Source organism: Alternaria ethzedia, assembly GCF_023757985.1.
Source record: "Alternaria ethzedia strain BMP 0044 chromosome Unknown scaffold_7, whole genome shotgun sequence".
In the NCBI taxonomy this organism is placed as follows: Eukaryota; Fungi; Ascomycota; class Dothideomycetes; order Pleosporales; family Pleosporaceae; genus Alternaria; species Alternaria ethzedia.
The window spans coordinates 854,623-873,091 of record NW_026056200.1 but is presented as its reverse complement, the minus strand read 5'-3'; the positions used below and the strand labels follow the sequence as shown (position 1 = coordinate 873,091).

General features: G+C 52.6%; 8 protein-coding genes across 8 annotated transcripts; 6 read left to right on the top strand and 2 right to left on the bottom strand.

The window, feature by feature from the left end:
- Nucleotides 1–53: 53 nt before the first annotated feature.
- Nucleotides 54–1,523, top strand: J4E87_004108 (uncharacterized protein; the record flags this gene model as incomplete). Its single annotated transcript, XM_049375731.1, has 2 exons — nt 54–345; nt 394–1,523. The coding sequence occupies 2 exons, from the start codon at nt 54–56 to the stop codon at nt 1,521–1,523; spliced, it is 1,422 nt and encodes a 473-aa protein (XP_049234716.1).
- Nucleotides 1,524–2,041: 518 nt separating this feature from the next.
- On the bottom strand, nt 2,042–3,046 carry J4E87_004107 (uncharacterized protein; the record flags this gene model as incomplete). The annotated part of the gene is made up of 1 exon (XM_049375730.1): nt 2,042–3,046. The coding sequence occupies one exon, from the start codon at nt 3,044–3,046 to the stop codon at nt 2,042–2,044; it is 1,005 nt and encodes a 334-aa protein (XP_049234715.1).
- Nucleotides 3,047–5,370: 2,324 nt separating this feature from the next.
- Nucleotides 5,371–6,642, top strand: J4E87_004106 (uncharacterized protein; the record flags this gene model as incomplete). Its single annotated transcript, XM_049375729.1, has 3 exons — nt 5,371–5,584; nt 5,637–6,096; nt 6,150–6,642. 3 exons carry the CDS (start codon nt 5,371–5,373, stop codon nt 6,640–6,642), a joined length of 1,167 nt encoding a protein of 388 aa, XP_049234714.1.
- Nucleotides 6,643–7,453: 811 nt separating this feature from the next.
- On the top strand, nt 7,454–8,151 carry J4E87_004105 (uncharacterized protein; the record flags this gene model as incomplete). Its single annotated transcript, XM_049375728.1, has 2 exons — nt 7,454–7,616; nt 7,700–8,151. The coding sequence occupies 2 exons, from the start codon at nt 7,454–7,456 to the stop codon at nt 8,149–8,151; spliced, it is 615 nt and encodes a 204-aa protein (XP_049234713.1).
- Nucleotides 8,152–8,869: 718 nt separating this feature from the next.
- J4E87_004104 (uncharacterized protein) lies at nt 8,870–9,728 on the top strand (the record flags this gene model as incomplete). The annotated part of the gene is made up of 2 exons (XM_049375727.1): nt 8,870–8,938; nt 8,988–9,728. The coding sequence occupies 2 exons, from the start codon at nt 8,870–8,872 to the stop codon at nt 9,726–9,728; spliced, it is 810 nt and encodes a 269-aa protein (XP_049234712.1).
- Nucleotides 9,729–10,002: 274 nt separating this feature from the next.
- J4E87_004103 (uncharacterized protein) lies at nt 10,003–13,272 on the top strand (the record flags this gene model as incomplete). Its single annotated transcript, XM_049375726.1, has 1 exon — nt 10,003–13,272. The coding sequence occupies one exon, from the start codon at nt 10,003–10,005 to the stop codon at nt 13,270–13,272; it is 3,270 nt and encodes a 1,089-aa protein (XP_049234711.1).
- A 602-nt stretch (nt 13,273–13,874) lies between these two features.
- On the bottom strand, nt 13,875–16,367 carry J4E87_004102 (uncharacterized protein; the record flags this gene model as incomplete). Its single annotated transcript, XM_049375725.1, has 4 exons — nt 13,875–14,244; nt 14,296–15,555; nt 15,602–16,055; nt 16,112–16,367. The coding sequence occupies 4 exons, from the start codon at nt 16,365–16,367 to the stop codon at nt 13,875–13,877; spliced, it is 2,340 nt and encodes a 779-aa protein (XP_049234710.1).
- Nucleotides 16,368–16,768: 401 nt separating this feature from the next.
- On the top strand, nt 16,769–17,616 carry GAR1 (H/ACA snoRNP pseudouridylase subunit; the record flags this gene model as incomplete). Its single annotated transcript, XM_049375724.1, has 5 exons — nt 16,769–16,844; nt 16,895–16,948; nt 16,998–17,098; nt 17,152–17,297; nt 17,346–17,616. 5 exons carry the CDS (start codon nt 16,769–16,771, stop codon nt 17,614–17,616), a joined length of 648 nt encoding a protein of 215 aa, XP_049234709.1.
- Between the last annotated feature and the right edge of the window lie 853 nt (nt 17,617–18,469).

Genomic DNA, 18,469 nt, shown 5'->3' with positions numbered 1-18,469 from the left:
CAGTTCCATTTTGCTTTGCATCTTTTCCTTGTTCGTTGTCTTGCGTTTTAGCGATGGCGGTCAAGTTAGACCATGCGCATGTTGCGCGTAGGCCTGAAGAGGCCGAGGTATCTACATGCGTCTCAGGCATCATAGAAGCTTTTCAAAATGGACTGGATATTTTCAAAAGCTTGCGCGAAAGAAGAAGAAAGCGCAGATCAAAGAGAGATACCGACACGCCTGATTCAACAAGTACTGCCGAGCACCAACTCTCAAAAAGCTTGCGCAGAGGGCCAGAGGAGGTGGCCGGAAAGTATACTGAATGCTACTACAGCGGCATCGGGCCGCGATTCGCAAAGGGCGATGGTAAGTACAAAGTCCACTTAACACATAAGCCGTACTAACGTAATGCAGCTATCGCGCACCAGTCACTCGCAGAGACATTGATCAAATTAAACACAGGCCTCGTTGCCATCATCGCAGCGTTCCTGAACCATGACGCGCAAAAAAGCGGAAAGGGTCACCTAGACATAGACTACAAGTCGTTGACCCACCTGTCCGACGCATCGCGGCGTGAAGCAATACAAAGCCTTACCCAGTTATATCAGCGACTAAGCCAGTCTCAACTCCAGCTGCATAACATTGGCGCTCCACCGTGCCCGCGATGTGGCACAAGCAAACACCACGACTGCTCCTCTCGCAGCACTAGCCCTGAGAAGGACAAGAAGAAGTCGAGCTCCACTCGTCAACGTTCCTCGGGCCATGTAGTCACACGCATGTCCATGAAGAACCGAAGCTCGAATGAACCCCGGCTCGTCGTCATGCGACCTAAGACCACCCGCAAGGGCAGCTCGTCCAGTAAGGAATCTTCTTCAGTGAAATCGCCGTCAAGTTCATCTCGCAGCTCTTCACCGCTGGCATCCCCTCAGCCAAAGAAGATCCAGATGGCTCCACAGCTACCCTTGTACGTACCTGTCGACCCATTCGAGCTTGAGACATCTGGTGTCATCAGAGGCACTCTAGGTGGCGCAGCACCAAGGGCCAGTAGTGGTGGTGTCAAAAAGCGCGTTGATTCCTTCGACGACCCGCGCGAACCATGGCCTCAAGAGAACGCCTACACAACTACCAAATCGCCCTCCCCAAAGCACCATAACGAGCCCACCCCCAAGCTCCCCACCTTTACCCCTACATCCCGCCGCTCCCCATCTCCTGCTCACTCCAAACCCGCAGTCTCTTCCAAGCCTCCCCCAGTCCCGGAGAAACCCTCCTACCTATCCCCTCCACCACTCCTCGACCAGGCCCCAGCAACCCTCCACTTCCGCCGCCGCCTGGACAAAGCCACACCATCGAGCTATACGTTTGCTTCCGGCAGCACGAGACTGGGAGAGATACCCGAGAGACGCTGGAACATGCCCTTTGATTACCAGGAAGCCGAACGCCTCAACACTGAGGCTGCTTTGAATGGATACCCCAATGCGCCCACGGCAGATGCCAAGGACGCGAAGAAAAAGAAGCGTTTTGGCTTCATGCGACGAGGTGATTAGAGAATCATCTCGTCGGTGTTTGTTTTATGTTTGTACAACTGTTGTTCCTCCCTTTTCATGTTTTGTTTACTGCGGGTCTGCTATTTCCTCTTGCTTACTGGTGTTGGCGTTCCTGCTGGTTGACTTTTCTCTCTACTCTGTTGTGTTCATGGCGTTGGTCGGCATCTCTTTTCCTCTTTCTCTCTCCACTCTTGGCATCCGGCCCTGGGGGCCCGGTAATCACGGCTACGATTACGATTCTTTACGCTTTAACGACTTTGACGAGGATATACCCCTTTCTTTATTGGTTATACCCTTTTCTTTATTTGGTTGTTAACGGCGGCATCTATATACCCATATCTTGTTTTTGTTAGCGATGTCTGCATATAGCAGATGCTCTTTGGATTACTTGGTAGTATGATTAATTTGGATATGGTTTTCGGCTTCTACAATTGAATTTTGTTTGGATTGACTATGATGTGCGACCTCTGATGGTGATGTTGAAGTAAAGTTCGATCTTCAAGAGGGCGTATGTGGTTTCATTCACTATATCGCCACCCTCCTCTACCCCTGCCTCTGCCCTTGCCCCTACTAGACGCTACGTGTACTGGCGGAGGTTTTTTCCGCACGAGTCCGTCCTCTCCGAAGATCCAGCTATGTGAGTCGTTCACGATGTCTACCATGGTCTTACCCTCAGTATTCCTTGCGGTTCTCTCCGCACCTTCCTCTAACAGCAGATTGCATACTGCAGGACTAAATCCCACTGGGCGGTTAATTTCTGAAACGGACATGAGCAATGGGGTTTCCCCCTCCTGATTCAGTGCGTTCAGTTCAACACCGTGTTCAAGGAGTACATCGATGATTGATGTAATCCTGACTTCATCTCCTGGTTCGATGGATTTACTTGCGCAGTGTAAGGTGTTCATGCCAGACGTTGTTTTGGCGCACGCATCGGCGCCAGAGTCGATCAGATAGCGGACAAGCTTCTCGTTGCCGAATTGAGCGGCGCCATGCAGCGCTGTCGAGCCATCTGCAGCAGTGGTGTGCAGATATTCACCATGGTTATGAAGCAGTTGTACTAGCTGTAAGCGCTCTTCATTACTGTTGGAATAGTGAGAGAAGAATTCGACTGCGAAGCGAAGCGGTGTCCACCCAATCTCGGTACGATCAGTCTTTCCCGAAGTGACATCATGAACATTCGCGCCGTTATCAAGTAGCAACTTTACTATTGATATGTTGCCATACTCGCATGCTGTGTGAAGTGGTGTCTCTCCTTGAAGCGCCCGAGCAGAAACATCCGCGCCGTTCGCGATGAGAACTTTTGCGAATGAGGCATTTGCTACCAAATGCAATGGAGTGTAGCCGTCCTCGTCTGTACCGGATACGCTTGCTCCCGCCTTGATGAGATCCTCAACAAGACTCGGGTCATCGTCCGCGTCTCGAATGATGCCGCAAAGCGGCGAAGTCTCATCAGGCGCAACGTGATCGACGCGCAGGCCGTTGGCCAGAAGAAATCGTACAACATCTCGCGGCACGTGCGACATGTGCAGGCAAGCCCAAAAAGCTGTAGAGTGTCGACCTTGATCGTCACGCGTATTGACATCAGCACCAGCTTTGACAAGACTATCCATGATGCTAGAAACGCTTTTGTCCAGAGGGCAGCATAAGACTGGTGGTCGGCATCGGTCGTCACAGTCGTAGTCGTAAAGGGCGCAAATGAGGGCTTTTCCTAGGGCTGTCCCATTTCCATTGAGGCGTACGGGATCTGAAAACCTTGCCTGGTAGTAGTGGAGAAGTAGCTCAAAAGCCTCCACATGCCAACACAAGGCCGCTCTTTCTATGGCTAGCCGTACAGCCTCTAGCCTGGACATATCAGAGAAGTCGCGAGTTCCCTGCTTCTCTAGAATCAAGGCAAGGCAGTCCACGTGATTCTTGGATGCGGCGAAAAATAGCGCGGATGGCGATATACTGATATCGTGGTCGAGGAGCGCGGCTAATGCATTTGATTGTCCCAGCCAAGCTGCAAGGTCAAGTGCAGACAGCGAAACTTGGTAGGCTGGCTCGATGTCGTCTTTGAGTGTAGGATCTGCACCAGCTTCCAAGAGAAGCTGTACAACCGATCCGTGATCGGCGCGTATAGCGAGGTGTAAAGGGGTACAATCGTTCCCGTTACGAGCGTCGATGTTCGTGGTGGCGGTTGTGTTGTTCTCTAGTATAGATGTGACCAGAGCAACATCGCCTTTATAAGCCGCGGTGTGGATTTCGCAATCGCTGTCGTGAAGTGGGTATTGTTCCATCCACTTCCGTCCCTCCTCAGACATAAGGGCGTATACTTCGGCATCTTCGTTCGGCATGCTGACTGATGACGAAGAGGTACGTGATGGAAGGAAGCAAGGTGAGATGTCGTATCCGAAGATAAATCCATGAGAGGAAGTCATATATCAAGAATCCACAAATAAACAGTTTGTCGCCCTTTGTCGCAAAAGGGCGCGAACATCTCGAATTCTGCATCTTTCAGGGCGTTCCATTGCGCATATGGTTAGTGAAGGATTTCGGTAGATTACGTAGCGGAACCCATGGCCTGAGCGCGGTCGTTGCATGTCCTTCCATCAGGAGAATTCGCACATCTGCAGATGGATTTGTGCCGTGGTTCTTTCCATGCTGAAGGTTCCTTCGTCATCTGAGTGCGTGCGTTGTGGCTCGTGCGGGGCTCTGACTCGGGGTGTCTCACAGTCTCGCGGCAACAACCTCACTGCAACTCATCACTTTATCCAACCGAGCACTCACGTCACTGGCTCTGAACATACCACCAACCTCTTGGGACTTCCCACAAGCAGGTACTGTGCAACAATATGTTGGTGTCGCGTCAACTGATACCAGCGCCTTACGCCCTTGGTTCCGGCTGGTGGGTTCTGTACGAGATTGCGAACTTTCTCGCGACGAACATCAAGGCCGGATACATGATGAAGCACTTCATTTCAGAGCGCATGCGATCTTTGTCGCCCATATTCGCGATCCGATGGCTGCAAGGTACCCTCATGTACCCGTTCATGCACGTGAAAAGCCGCAGGAAACTGCGTTTCAGATCTCCTAAGCCCCTTCAGGTCTGTATTGTGTTGACCCGACACGAACATCCCCTGCGGCAGAGTTGAAAACTAGATCTCGCTTGCAGCCTGCATTCAGGGCGAATATGCGCGTTTCATCCATGGCAACGGCCAATGTATCCTCCACTCACACACATGCCTCGGATATCCCCTCAATGCTTCGAAAGGTCAACCGGCTGCTACGAAGTGATGGCCCATCCAACACCAACAACAAAAGGTAATCAGCACTGCTGACGACGAATCAAGAACAGTTCTGCTTTGTCGTAATCGGTTCTATCGAGTTAGTGAGCGCAAAGCTATGCGTTCGTCCAACGTCATACCAACGACAGGCCCATAAGCTTATTTACATATACCCCAGAAACTCGGAAGAAAACCCATCTGCCAACTTGGGATTGCAGGTACCAACATGCGACCTGTCACAATGCATCAGCCTATGTGGTCTTCCCAAACACGTCTGATATCCCCATTATCCATTATGGCGCGTTCCCCAGAGCTATCTCAATGGTTCAGATCTCCTCGACCAAGGTACATGCCTCGAGGTTAGCACAGACACGCTAGGTGCTTCTGCATCTCTGATACACTGGCCAGCCAGATCCCATGAACACATACCGCGCCGCAAGATGACTTGTGGCGATAGTATTTGATGCTTGCCCCACCCACAGGATATGCGCTCGGTCGGCTCGTGGCCGTTCTTTCTACTTTCAGATTGCCGAATACGTGACTCTGGTAGTCATTTTGGCAGCTGAAGGTTCTCTAGTTTTGTTATGAGTCTATCGCAATATACCTCGCCAGAGTTTCTGGCCGAGGATCGAGGCCCAACTATCAAAGCGACAGCCTGCCTGCTGATCTTTTTCTGCACATCTTTTGTTGCCTTACGTTACTACTCACGCTATCTCACGAGTACCGCGTTGAACATCGAAGATGTTCTCGTTCCTTTTGCATGGCTAGCTGAGGTGGGCCTTTGCATTGTTGGTATCGGTAAGCATGCAACGCCTTGAAGACTGCTTGCGCCAGCTAACATATCAATCAGTCATGGTCGAAAAAGCCAGCACTGGACGACATATGGCCTACATTGCGTCCACAGATCCGGCAAAGATATCCGAGCACTTCAAAGGCATTATGATACAAGAGGTCCTGCATCCAGCAGCTGTCGCATTCCCAAAGCTCACCGTTGTACTGCTCTACTTGCATATCCTTACCAACAAGTACGAGCGCCTGGCTGCTAAGACGCTACTCGTTCTCATTCTTTCTACGTGGATCTCTTTCACCGTAGCTGTCGGGTTCCAGTGCATGCCTTTCAGGTTCAATTGGGACAAGAACATTCCGAACGGAAGATGCTTCAACGTTCAAGTCTTCGCGAACAGCTCTAGCGTACCTAACATCGCAACCGATTTGGCCGTCTTGATACTACCTCTAAGAACAGTGTGGTGTCTGAAGATCAGTGTTGGAAGAAGAATTGGGCTGTTACTCATTTTCCTGACCGGAAGCGTGTAAGTTGCCAGTTATACTTCCCAGGCCTTATTCGTAGCTGACCGATATATAGTGGTATCGTCGCATCCATAATCCGCACCGTCGTATTCGCCCAGACCCTCGCAGAAGCCGGTCCTCTTACAGATGTAACATGGAACCATGTTGCGCTCATAAACTGGACAATGATAGAGCCCGGCATGTATCTTCTCAGCGCTTGTGCCCTCTCATTCAAACCTCTTCTTCGGATGTTTGCCAAGGCCCTCCATCTTCAGGGCTTTGTTACACATACAAAGTCTACTGTCGGTGTGACTAGAAGTCATGTCAAAAGAACATTCACATCGACCCACACGCAGCCTGAAGTCTTCGAGCTCGGGAACGTCTCCGAGTTTGGCAAGTTTCACCGATTGAGCGACGATAATGCGAGCAGTAGTACGAGTGGGATTGACGAGGGAGGAATAGAAATACCCGCAACGAAGACCATTGAACTGAGTTCACAGAGAAGACTCGACGATGAGCGTTGGGACAGCAGGGATCTAGCGAGCGACCACTTTGGGAGGGCGGTTTGATGTGTTAGCCAGATCCTCTTTCTACGACTAGATGTTTAGATGAATGAATGTACTTTACATATCCTACTCATCAAGATGAAGCGATATCTCCGATGTGTGAGCCTTCACGTCAACCTATGAAAAAAAATCAAACAGGCCTGCAGCCTACATCAACATAGAAACGTGCAAAGTAGGTAGCCTAACGTCGATGTAGGCGCTAGATCTGTTCATTCTTTTTCTTGTATAGAGTGCCTTCCTTCCGGACATGCGTAGTGGCTGCAGTACGGAATAGGACCGCTACCGATGCTGAGACCCACCCACCCTTTCGTACCTGGCACGGAACAAACACCATCGGCGAGACGGCATCTTCTCACATGGAATGCGTGTATGCGAGTGCCTCTCGGACTCTGTGCACACCGGCCCCGAAGGCAGCTACCGGGAGAGATCGATCGGGCGCGTCTTAGCGTGCCGCGCACCTAACGCGAATTAACAACATCGTCATGCATATGTCTAGAATGCCTCCACCTCCACCCAGTGTGCCACCAGCCCACCGAACGCGCTCCATCACGACGTCATGCTGCTTATGAGGCGCCCCTCGACCAGCCACATGGGCTCGCGTCGGCGTGGAATATCCGCTGTTACTTGACCCTCTGATCTCACCGTTACGTCCACGTACATATCACGAGCAGCCTATACCAAGATGTCTGCTGGTCCTCGACTACTTGTACGCTCCGCACGAACAGCTCTACCCAGAATTCAACTTGCAACTCGCATTTCAACACCCATTAAAACAACTACTATTCGATACTTCTCCACTACACACATCTCCAGAATGCCGGACCAACTCAAGGCTAGCGAGGTCAACTCCAAGACCGACCCCTCTGTCGCGAAGCAGTACGACGATGAGACCCCCAAGGACCAGCAGATCAAGCAGTTCTTTGAGATGGTAGACGGCAAGAAGATTTGCATGCTCAACACATACCGCAATGGTGTTGGTATGTTTACCCCTACATTCCTCCACTTTCAAGCTCCATCCCCTCAGTTCCATCCCACGTAGCTCTAGACTAACCATTGTCAGGCCCCGTCGGTCGCTCCATGGCCCTCGCCCGCCGCGACGGTCCCGACTTCCTCTTCCTCGCCAACAACCACTCGCAAAAGTTCAACGACTTGAACCAAAACAAAGAAGTCCAGATCTCGTTCCAGGACCTGAAGACACAAGAGTGGGCCTCCATCACAGGAACTGCCACAACAACAGACAACAGCGACCCCCGCATCAAGGAGGTATGGAGCCGTGGCGCTGCAGCATGGTTCGGTGATCTCGGTGATGGCAAGCACACTGGTGGCCCCGAAGACCCCCGCATGACTCTGATTGAGATCAAGAGCAAGTACGTCTCGTACTACGTCACAGATGTCGGCCTCTTGGGTTACGCAAAGGAGATCATCAGCGCGAACGTCACAGGTGGCGTTGCCAACACCGGCAAGCTGAGGGAACTCAAGGAGGCGGATTTGGAGAAGGCCAGGTCGATGTAAGTGCACATAAGCACTGTTAATGTAATGGGAATATGTTGAGATCTTGGTAGATCTCCATCGAAGCTATGAAGGCTTGCAGATTTACAATAATAACCATATTCAATGACACATGCGCGATGCAATGTACTTCGAAAATGTATGTGTAAAAGGCGTGATGTGCAAAGCTGAACAAACATTGAAAAGCCTGGAAGTAATCACCGTCCATACATGCATGTGCGCTTGACGGAATGTGTCAACGAGCTTCCGAAGGTGGCACGCGTGTGAAGGAATTCGCCGCACACTAATCCACCTAAAACAAAGAGGAACAACAAAAGTCTTCTTTTTAAAAGCTATACAACATAACAACAACAAAAGAGAATAAAATTTTAGAGTAGTAGAATTATAGAAAAAAAGCTCCTCTATAATTCTACTATTTTAGAATTTAATAATATCTACTTTGTAGTATGTTATAGAGCTTACAAGAGGGAGAAGTTTTAGGTGTGCGGCGAATTATTTCACCTGCGTGGGTGGATAGCTGCGATTGGAGGCTACCCCACTTTCGTCATAGCCACGACGTTTGATGATGATGTGATCAATCCATGTATATGGCGTCGAAGTCCGCAAAGATGGCGATCGCTGCTATATAGCTTTTGAGGGATCGCCATATGCGTAAGAGCACACATTCTGTCAACAGCTACATTATACTTTTACACCTCTGATAACTACCATCACTACTACCATGGGCAAAGATCATCCTGACGCAGACCTTCATCCTGAAGCGACAGGACTTGCAGCAGCGACAGTCAAAGTAAGCAAACGCACACCTACAGTATCTTCTTCGTTGCTAATATTCGAAGGCTCACTCAGCCGAGTGCCCCCTGAAACTGTACTCGGGATGGTTCTGTCCCTTTGTGCAGCGCGTATGGATAGCGCTGGAGGAGAAGGGTATACAGTACCAGTATATTGAGGTCAACCCGTACCACAAGCCACAGTCTCTGTTGGATCTCAACCCCCGTGGTCTAGTCCCAACGCTGCAATACCAGAACAAGCCACTTTATGAGAGTACTGTTCTCTGCGAGTTCCTGGAAGAGGCATTCCCTCAGCACACACCGCACCTGATGCCGACGGATCCCTATCAGAGAGCTAGAACGAGGATCTGGACCGACTATGTAGGCAGTCGCATCATCCCTGCCTACCACCGTTTTCTGCAACATCAGGGCGGTGGCTTGGAGGAGAAGCAGAAGGAATTCTTGAACCATCTCAAGGAATTCACACGTGAGATGGATGCTGAAGGGCCGTACTTCTCAGGCAAGGACTTTGGACTTATTGACGTTGTCCTGGCCCCATGGGGAATTAGGCTGTGGGTATTCGACCACTTCAAGGGTGGGTCGGGCATTCCGGATAAAGGAAAAGGCGGGGAGGATGAAGAGGTCTGGAAGCGCTTCAGGAAGTGGCTGTCTGCTGTGGAGGGCAGGAAGAGCGTCAAAGAAACGCTCAGCGAGAGGGAGCATTACTTGCCGATCTATCAGCGGTATGCAGAGGACAGAGCACAGTCGGAAGCGGCCAAAGCCATCAGAGCGGGTCGGGGCATTCCTTAGATGCACTGCATTGTATGGTATGCTATGGTAGCGCGTCATGCCTAGTGACGTCAAGCTGGTGATAGTCGTTCGGATGTTTGGCAGGGCTGCTGTTGCCCGGTCGACACTGTTGATAGTGTTGATAAACGGGACCCGCTTGCCGCGCCACAACGGGCTAAGCGTGCGCCCACGCCTGGCAACTGATCCTGAACGCTCTTGGACGAGGATCCCTCACAACCTATATGCGCCGGCGCGACAACACATTGCCAGCAGACCGACTCAACTACCCGCCACCATGTACGGATACACGGCAGGCACTCCCTGCCCGGCGCCCTATTCCTCCACGGGCAGCTATTACAGCGGCTACGGCAGCCACTACGCGCCTTCCTACTTCGACGACAACAACACGACGGCAAACCTCGAATACACAACCGAACTGAAGCCCCGCCAGGCCAAGCCGCGACGACCGATGCGTGCCACACACAAGCCTGCCTTCAACCCCTCGCTCGACATCTTCGAGGATGTCGCGCAGGAGGAAGAGCAGCAACAAGCCGAGTTTGCGGTCAAGAGGAGGAGCCGCGCCAGCGTTGTTCCCGCAGCTGCGAGGACAAAGAAGAGCACCATACTTGCGCACCCCGCGCAGAGGATACCCAAGGCAGTCGCGCCTGCCCAGGAACCACAACCGGAGAAGCCGCATCGGAGACGTGTCTCGCACGCACCTAGCGACAGGCATGCGACGGATGTCAATGCGACTGTACGGCTACAAGAGGACGTTCTGGAGAGGAAGGAGCTCAAGAAGCAGGCCCCTAAGAAAGACCTGCGACGGAGAACCATCTACATACCGTCTGATGACACGTCAGTCTTCACTATCCACCCGGGACAGCCTACACACGCGTCGCGCAACGTCCGGGAGCCGTCACCAGACATCGGACTGGATCTGGTCACACTTTCCGAGGAGGAGGGAAACAACCTCATGCCAGCGTTGAAGAGGGAGAAGAAGCTACCGCGCAAGTCTCTGGCTGCACCACCGAAGCGAGGTCCTCTGAGTACCGCATCGCGCTCGTCACAGGGTTCGTCCTTCTCGAGTGACGTCGTGGGCTCAGGAGGAGGAAAAGAGAACCTTCCACCGGGAATGGAGGCTGTCGAGAAGAAGAAGAACGGAGTACACATCGAGATCAACTTCACCAAGGCCGATGCAAAGAAGCCCGACGCAAAAGCACCCAAAGTACATTTCAACGCCCCGAAAGAGCCCGAACGGATACTACATACCAAGAAGAGGCCCGAGGGTTCCCAGAAACGACCACGGTCGCACGTGGCTCAAGACGATGCACCAGCAAAGGCGCTCAAGGCAAGAGCAGATGGCACCGCCTCTGCCGCAACAAGCAGGGCATCTTTGAGGACGACGATCAAGACCGAACGAGCGAAATTGGCGAAGGCGAAGCGCGCACCATTATCTTCCTCGCCCTTCCACACCGACAAGTCTCCACCCACAGCTCTGCGTCGTCAGAAGACTGGAAGTGTCGCGAGCAGTATTACCATGCTGCACGAAGTGGGCCAGCGACCGCAATCAAGAGAGAAGTACCCAGTACTGCAAGAGGATCTGGCTCAGCCGGAATTGTACGAGGACAACTGGCTCACCTACCAGGAAGTCGCCATCACCCAGCTTCTCAACTCCGTGTTTGACTCGGCGGCCAGGGACCCGAGCGCGGAACAGAGTCCGGAGGAGATGCGCAAGAAGATGCTTGCCATTTACCACGATCCCGCAATGCCATCACTCCACAAGCGACTACAGGCTTCGCTTCAGTTCGGCGCACTCAGCATACCGAAGGACCTCCTCGCTCAGACACTTAGACTCAAGGACGACGTCGGACTGCGCAAGAAGTTCCTCAACCTGTGGACGAAGTCATACGATCTAAACGCACTACGTGCCGCGGCTGAGACTATTGTCGGTCGCCAAATTACAACGCCCTGCCGACTGTCCACAGGCTCCACGTGCTCAGATGATGGCTCTCGCCAGTATCGCGCGGAGCGCCGGGCGATCGAAAGCTTCCTGTCCGCTTTTCTCATCAAGAACGAGGACGCTGTCCGGGTCAAATCCGGAGGTGGTAGCATTGCAAGCCTCACACGCGGCGATGATGACTTTGGCTCCCAAGGCTGGTCGTGGCGGCGAACTGCACTGCGAAGTCTGATGCTGGTTCTCATCCTCGACCAAGCGAAGACAACGGACGCTCTGCCAGGCTGCCTTTTCCAGACAACGTCATCATACAAGACGTCTGTGGAGGTCCTCCATCAGCTATCGAAGATGCTGCTACCTTCGCACGGCGACATTACTCGGCCCCTAAACCACCTCAACTACAAGGTCGAACATGTTCAGTATCCACTACAGGAGTACACCTATCAGATCGACAACATCGCCATCGACCTCCGTGATGGCATCGTGCTCACTCGTCTTGTAGAGCTACTACTCTACCCGTCTACCACTCTTGGAACACAGCAGGACGACACCGTCACTCTTAGCCTGCCCAGCGGTGAGCTTCTCAACAGCTCCCTCGACCCTTCGCAGAAGGACACCTGGATCCTTTCCCAACACCTCAAATACCCGGCCATTGGCCGTCCCCAAAAGGTCTACAACGTCCAGATCGCCCTGGCTGCATTGAGCAACGTACCAGGTATGCCTAGCGCAGCAGTCAGCGGCATCCGAGCCGAAGATATCGTCGACGGACATCGCGAGAAGACGCTTTCGCTTCTCTGGTCCCTTGTCGGCAAGTGTGGGCTTGGAAGTCTTGTCGACTGGCCGCAACTGGTCAAGGAGACGGAGCGCTTCCGCAACCAGTGGTACAGAGCCCGAGACAGCTACGAGGGACGAGTCCTCGATTCTGAGAACGAAGAGGAAGAGACATCTGAGCTGGACGGCATGGCATACCACAAGCGTCTTCTTCTTTCTTGGTCCCGCTCCATTGCTCGTCTCCATGGCTTGCGCGTCGCAAACTTGACAACGAGCTTCGCGGATCCAAAGGTCCTAGAGGTCATTGTCGACACTTACTTGCCCTCAAACCTGACCATCTCCACTGAAGGAACCGGACGTCTTGGTTTGGCAGCAAAGCTCAAGGCTGTCGGCTGCTCAACCTCATTCATTGCGCTCTTCACGCCGCAGCACAACACCACTCGTTCCATCCCAAGCCGAGACTTCACCCTCCTCACACTGTCCTTCCTGGCTAGTCGCTTATTGCCACTTGCTCGTACACACCGCGCCGCGTCAACCATCCAGTCAGCTGTCCGTTGTTTCCTACTTCGTCGCCAGATCAGCACGCGCATCCAAGCCATGAAGATAGCGCATGACTGCGCTGTAGTAGCACAGGCTCGACAGAAGATGGTGGATGCCGCCACAGTTATTCAACGACGTTGGAAGGCAATCCAAGATGCCCGTCGTCAACAACTGGAAAGCGATGTCCTGGCTTTCCAGGCCTTGGCCAGAGGCTGGGCCATCAGGCGATGGGTCCGACGTATCACCGCTGGCCGCGTTGGCGGAAAGGAGAAGGTCAGGAGGGTCAGGGGTGGATGGTAGTCTGCAAGATGCTGTATACTGATGTTCACAAGCTCTCAAAGGGGTGAGGAGAGGAGATGGCAAAGTTGGATACGAACCTGATTACGACGGAGTTGACGAGTTAGTGTATTGTTTTGCGCGAGGCGTTCTCGTTATACCTATGCACGGCGTTGCAAGCATGCTTTCCATCATTCATCGCGCTCGCTATATACCACTTACAGATTGTCTGTTTCGTTTGAATCTTGATACTTGTATTGTCTTAGCACTTCACTTTTGATGTTCATTTGCACGTGTCACAGTGAACATAGCTATATGCGCCGGGTTCTGAGTCGTTGCTAAATGAGACGTGATCTTCTCAGTTATCCACAATAGTCGTTTTGATAAACCACGGCATCTGACTCACTCGAGACACTGAGCATAGCAGGCAACAGTCATCGCTCAAACGTACTTCATTCGAGATCTATCATGCGATGATATAGCTGTGGTCAACTTCTGGTCCATATTGTAACCGACACTGAAGGTCCATAAGCACTCCACTACCTTTTTCCACCTTCATCAAATCGTATCTTCATACCTCGTACGCCTTCCCATGCATCTTGCTGATATATCTTACCACCTAGAATTTAGACCTTGTTCTCGATGTTGCGCTCATCCCTCAACTTGACCAGCTTCTCTATCGCCTCATCGAGAGGCACGATGACACCACGCTGCTGTGTCTCTTGGTCGTCGCGGTTTCTCCGGTTCACAGCCCTTGCTTGCTGTTCCTCGGCACCAACGACCATGATGAAGTTGTAGAGTGCGAGTTGTGCTGTGCGGATCTTCTTTTGCATGGTGTTGCCGCTGATGTCAATGTCGGCGTGGAGGTGGTGTTTGCGGAGCGCTGTCTGTACTTCCTTGACGTAGTCGTTCGCGCCAGGCATGACGGGAATGACCATGACCTGACGAGGTGAGAGCCAGAAAGGCCATCGTCCGGCAAAGTGCTCTGTGAGGATACTACTGTTGTCAGTGAACATGTTCGAGCAATTCGTAGGGACTGAAGCTTACGCGATGAATCGCTCGAAGGATCCGTAGATAGCACGGTGAATCATAACAGGGCGAGCGTAACCTGGTTGCGGCTCCTTGATCTTCTTGGGGATTGTGACGTCGGCGCCTTCCAGCTTCTCCTTCTTCTGCTCAATGTGTCCGCCTTCCTGAGCCTGAGGCTGGTCCTTGGACTTTGTGGGAATGACTTCGGACGTCATGTATTCGAGCTCAAACTGGTTGGGCAGTTGGAAGTCGAGCTGAATGGTAGCACACTGGAACTCTCGCTTCAAAGCATCAGAGATGGTGATGTCGATCTTGGGACCGTAGAAGGCACCATCTCCAGGGTTCAGCTCCCAAGCGCCACCACCGGCAGCTGTGAACTCGTTCAAGGCGTCCGTCAGCTTGGCCTCTGCCTTGTTCCAGGTATCGATGTCACCAAGGAAACCCTCCGGGCGTGTACTTAGCTTCAGCTTGAATGTGAAGCCGAACTTTCCGTATACCGCCTTGAGGAAGTCGAAAAGTGCAAAGATTTCCTCTGTGATTTGGTCTTGGGTACAGAATACGTGAGTGTCGTCCTGCTGGAAACGACGGACTCGCGTGAGACCAGTGAGGGCACCGCTAGCCTCGTTTCGATGTAAGATACCAAAGTCGGCCATGCGAATGGGCAGTTCCCTGTAACTTCGCTCGCGGTGCTTGAAGATCAGGCAATGTCCAGGGCAGTTCATAGGCTTCAGCGCCCATTTCTCTTTCTCAACATCAAAGGTGAACATGTCTTCCGCATAATGCTGCCAGTGACCAGAGATCTTCCACAGCGCTGAGTTGTACATGTTTGGTGATGCTACCTCCTGGTACCCACGGTTCCAGTACTCCTCGCGAAGGAAGGCCTGTAGTGTGTTGTAGATAATTTGACCGTGCGGAAGGAAGAAGCATGAACCCGGGCTGTATTCGTGGAAGAAGAACAGTTCTTGTTCTTTTCCAATCTTGCGATGATCTCGCTTTGCGGCCTCTTCAAGGAACTTTAGATGGGCCTGCATTGCGTCTTTGTCGGGGAATGAGACACCGTAGATACGTTGTAAGCTGTCGTTCTTGGCATCACCCAAGAAGTATGATGCGGAGTTCTTCATGACCTTGAACTGCTTTATCCGTCCGGTGTGTGGTACGTGTGGTCCTCGGCAAAGATCGATCAGTGGTCCGTTGCGGTACACGGTGGTGAAGGTGCCGTCGGCGATCTTGTCCTTGATGATGTGCTGCTTGTACTTGTTCGACTTGAACATTTCGAGTCTGGAAAGTTTTAGCATTCTTCTTACGCGTGGGATGAAAATCTTACAAGTCGTCTTTGGAGAGGGTCAAGCGCTGGAACGGCTGCTTCTCCTTGACAATGGTGTTGACAATAGTCTCGAGTGGCTTGTGGTCGGCGGGATCGACTGCGGCGTTGTCTGGAAGAGCCATTTCATAGTAGAAGCCGTCCTCAATTGGAGGGCCGATGCAGAGATCGCAGCCAAATCTACGTTCCGATGCTTCTCCTAGGATATGTGCGCTCGAGTGCCAGAAGACCTTCTTGCCCTCGGGGTCGTCGAATGGTAGAAGCTCAAGCTTGCAGCTCTTCTCCAAAGGCCGCTCGAGATCCCATAGGGTCTCATCGGGTGTGCCCTTGTCCAGACGCGCAACGACGGTGCGCTCGAATAAGCTCTTCGCGATGTTTCGCGCAATGTCGGCGGGGCTGGTAACCCATGACTCTCCTTCGATGTTCTTGCCGTCTTCGAGGGTGATGGTAATCTTCTCTGCAAGGCGTGAGGTGTCAGTACTAGGAATCGTCGGCATTATGGGATGAGCGTACCGTGGGGCTTTTGGGCTATCTCTTCGTCGTACCTCGCCTTGAGCTTCTCGAAGATCTGGATGCGGTGGTCGATGAAGGCCGGCGCAGGGTCGAGCATCAATGGACGACCATCACCAGCATCGCCCTTGGCCTTCTTCTCTTTCTTGGGCTTGGGGGCCTTGTTTTCCTTCTGCTCGACCTTCTTCTCGGCATCTACGGCCAAGTTCTTGACGCCCTCGACAGCCGAGTTGACTGCATCCTTGACTGCGTCCGCCATGTTGTTGGTGTTGTCGAGTCTCAGGCGCGTTGGGCGGGGTTGTGTGAGCTGTGACTCAGGCGTATGCGAGGTGCTGCAACTCGGGGGTGTGATGGGAGTGCAGTAGATCTATAATAGATGCGGGCGCTATGGTGACTCCTGCTCGGTGTGCAGAGTCCGGTCCGAAAGCAAAGCAACGTCAGACTCAGTCACAATGCCAAAAAGATGCGCGCGCACGACAGCCCACTTAGCCGTTTAGGAGGCGCATTTGGTGGGGTTGCATGCGGCGGAAGGAGCCACCGGCGAAACGTGGTACCGATTGGCCGCGCTATCTGCAACTTCATTTTCAGTCGAACTTTTCGCGAAGCTCTAGACCAAGCTCACCTTTCGCGCACCGATCCACATTCAACATCACCAACAACATGGCATTTCGCGGAACTCCTCGTGGCGGTCGCGGCGGCGGCTTCGGCGGACGTGGTGGATTTACTCCTCGTGGAGGTATGTAGCATGTCTGGAGCTCTACACGACTTTTAGCTAATGCGCGACAGGACGCGGCGGTGGTTTCGGAGGAGGCTCTTTCGGACCCCCAGACACTGTCATCGGTACGTGGCGCGATCACACGGTCAAGCAAAGCGCTAATGACCATGCTAGAAATGGGCAAATTCGTTCACGACTGCGAAAACGAGATGTTCTGCGAATCGATAAACACCAAGATCCCCTACTTCAACGCGCCCATCTACCTGGAGAACAAGGTACATATACTGCGACGGGAAAAGGCAAGGATGACGGGCTGACCCAGCTACAGACACCCATCGGCAAAGTCGACGAAATCCTCGGCCCGTTGAACCAGGTCTACTTCACCATCAAGCCTCAAGAGGGCATACAAGCCAAGTCTTTCAAGGCTGGCGACAAATTCTACATTGGAGGCGACAAGCTGCTCCCTCTTGACAGGTGAGCTGGTTCAGATGGCATTTGGGATTTTTGCGCTAACTCTTCTAGATTCCTTCCCAAGCCCAAGCCCGTCGGTGGTGTTACGAAACCTAAGAGGGCCGCCGGTGCCGGTCGTGGAGCTCCTCGTGGCGCAGCTCGTGGCTTCGGAGGTCGTGGTCGTGGAGCACCCCGAGGACGTGGTGGACCTCCTGGACGTGGCGGCGGTTTCGGTGGCCGTGGAGGAAGTGGATTCGGCGGTCGCGGCGGCGGCGGTGGTGGTTTCTCAAGAGGTGGACGCGGCGGTGGTGGTTTTGGTGGACGTGGCCGAGGAGGATACTAAGTGCCTCGATCCGGGACGGTCACCACTTCATTCGGAATACGCTGGCAATGCGCAACCGTCTGCGCTGCCGTTTCGGCTCGATCCTACGACTACCTACCGATACCATGATCATTTGAGGCGTTTTGGAGTTGATGGGGCCAATGTATCATGTCTAGACATGGCGCCATGCTATGGACATCTTGTAAAGGATGCGCGCGTTATATTTTCTAGTCAAATTACTCTGAAGTCCAACCTGCCCGATGCATTTGGGCGACTGAAACATTTCCTAGAGCAGAGTTCGACGCCGGCGACCGTGCGGGAAACGATCGCAAGACGTCGCAAGCCAGACTTATCGATTACATGGCAAAGATCACAGGAATGCACTGGTCCGCTAGTATGAGCTGTTGTTTTGGAAATCGCTATACTACGGTCTGTTCGTTAGACTGGTAGCTGCTCACTACAGCAATGAAACAGCGCTTCCAAAAGTATTGCACATATGGAAGGCCTGCCAAACGCAAACTTGCTATATACAGCTGTATGGACGTATACCATGAGTGATTCGTATCCAGATGCCTGTTTGCATTGGGTGGCTCTGTACCATAGTTTACGCGCTGCTGCAGTGAGTCGCACGGCTTATTATCAGCATGAATAACATCTGCAGACCAGTCAATGCTAATTTCGAAGAAGCTAACAGTAGACAATAAATCAGACGTCACAACTGTCAAACACTGGAGCCATGTCAACATGCCAGGTTTGTAGCAAAGGGATGTTTGCGCCGGTCCAATAGTCTCGTTCCCAGCCCCATCCCAGCTTGGGAGGCTGGGCTGCCATGAAGGTTCCTCGGACCACAACAACAGGGGCTTTGGCAATTTCA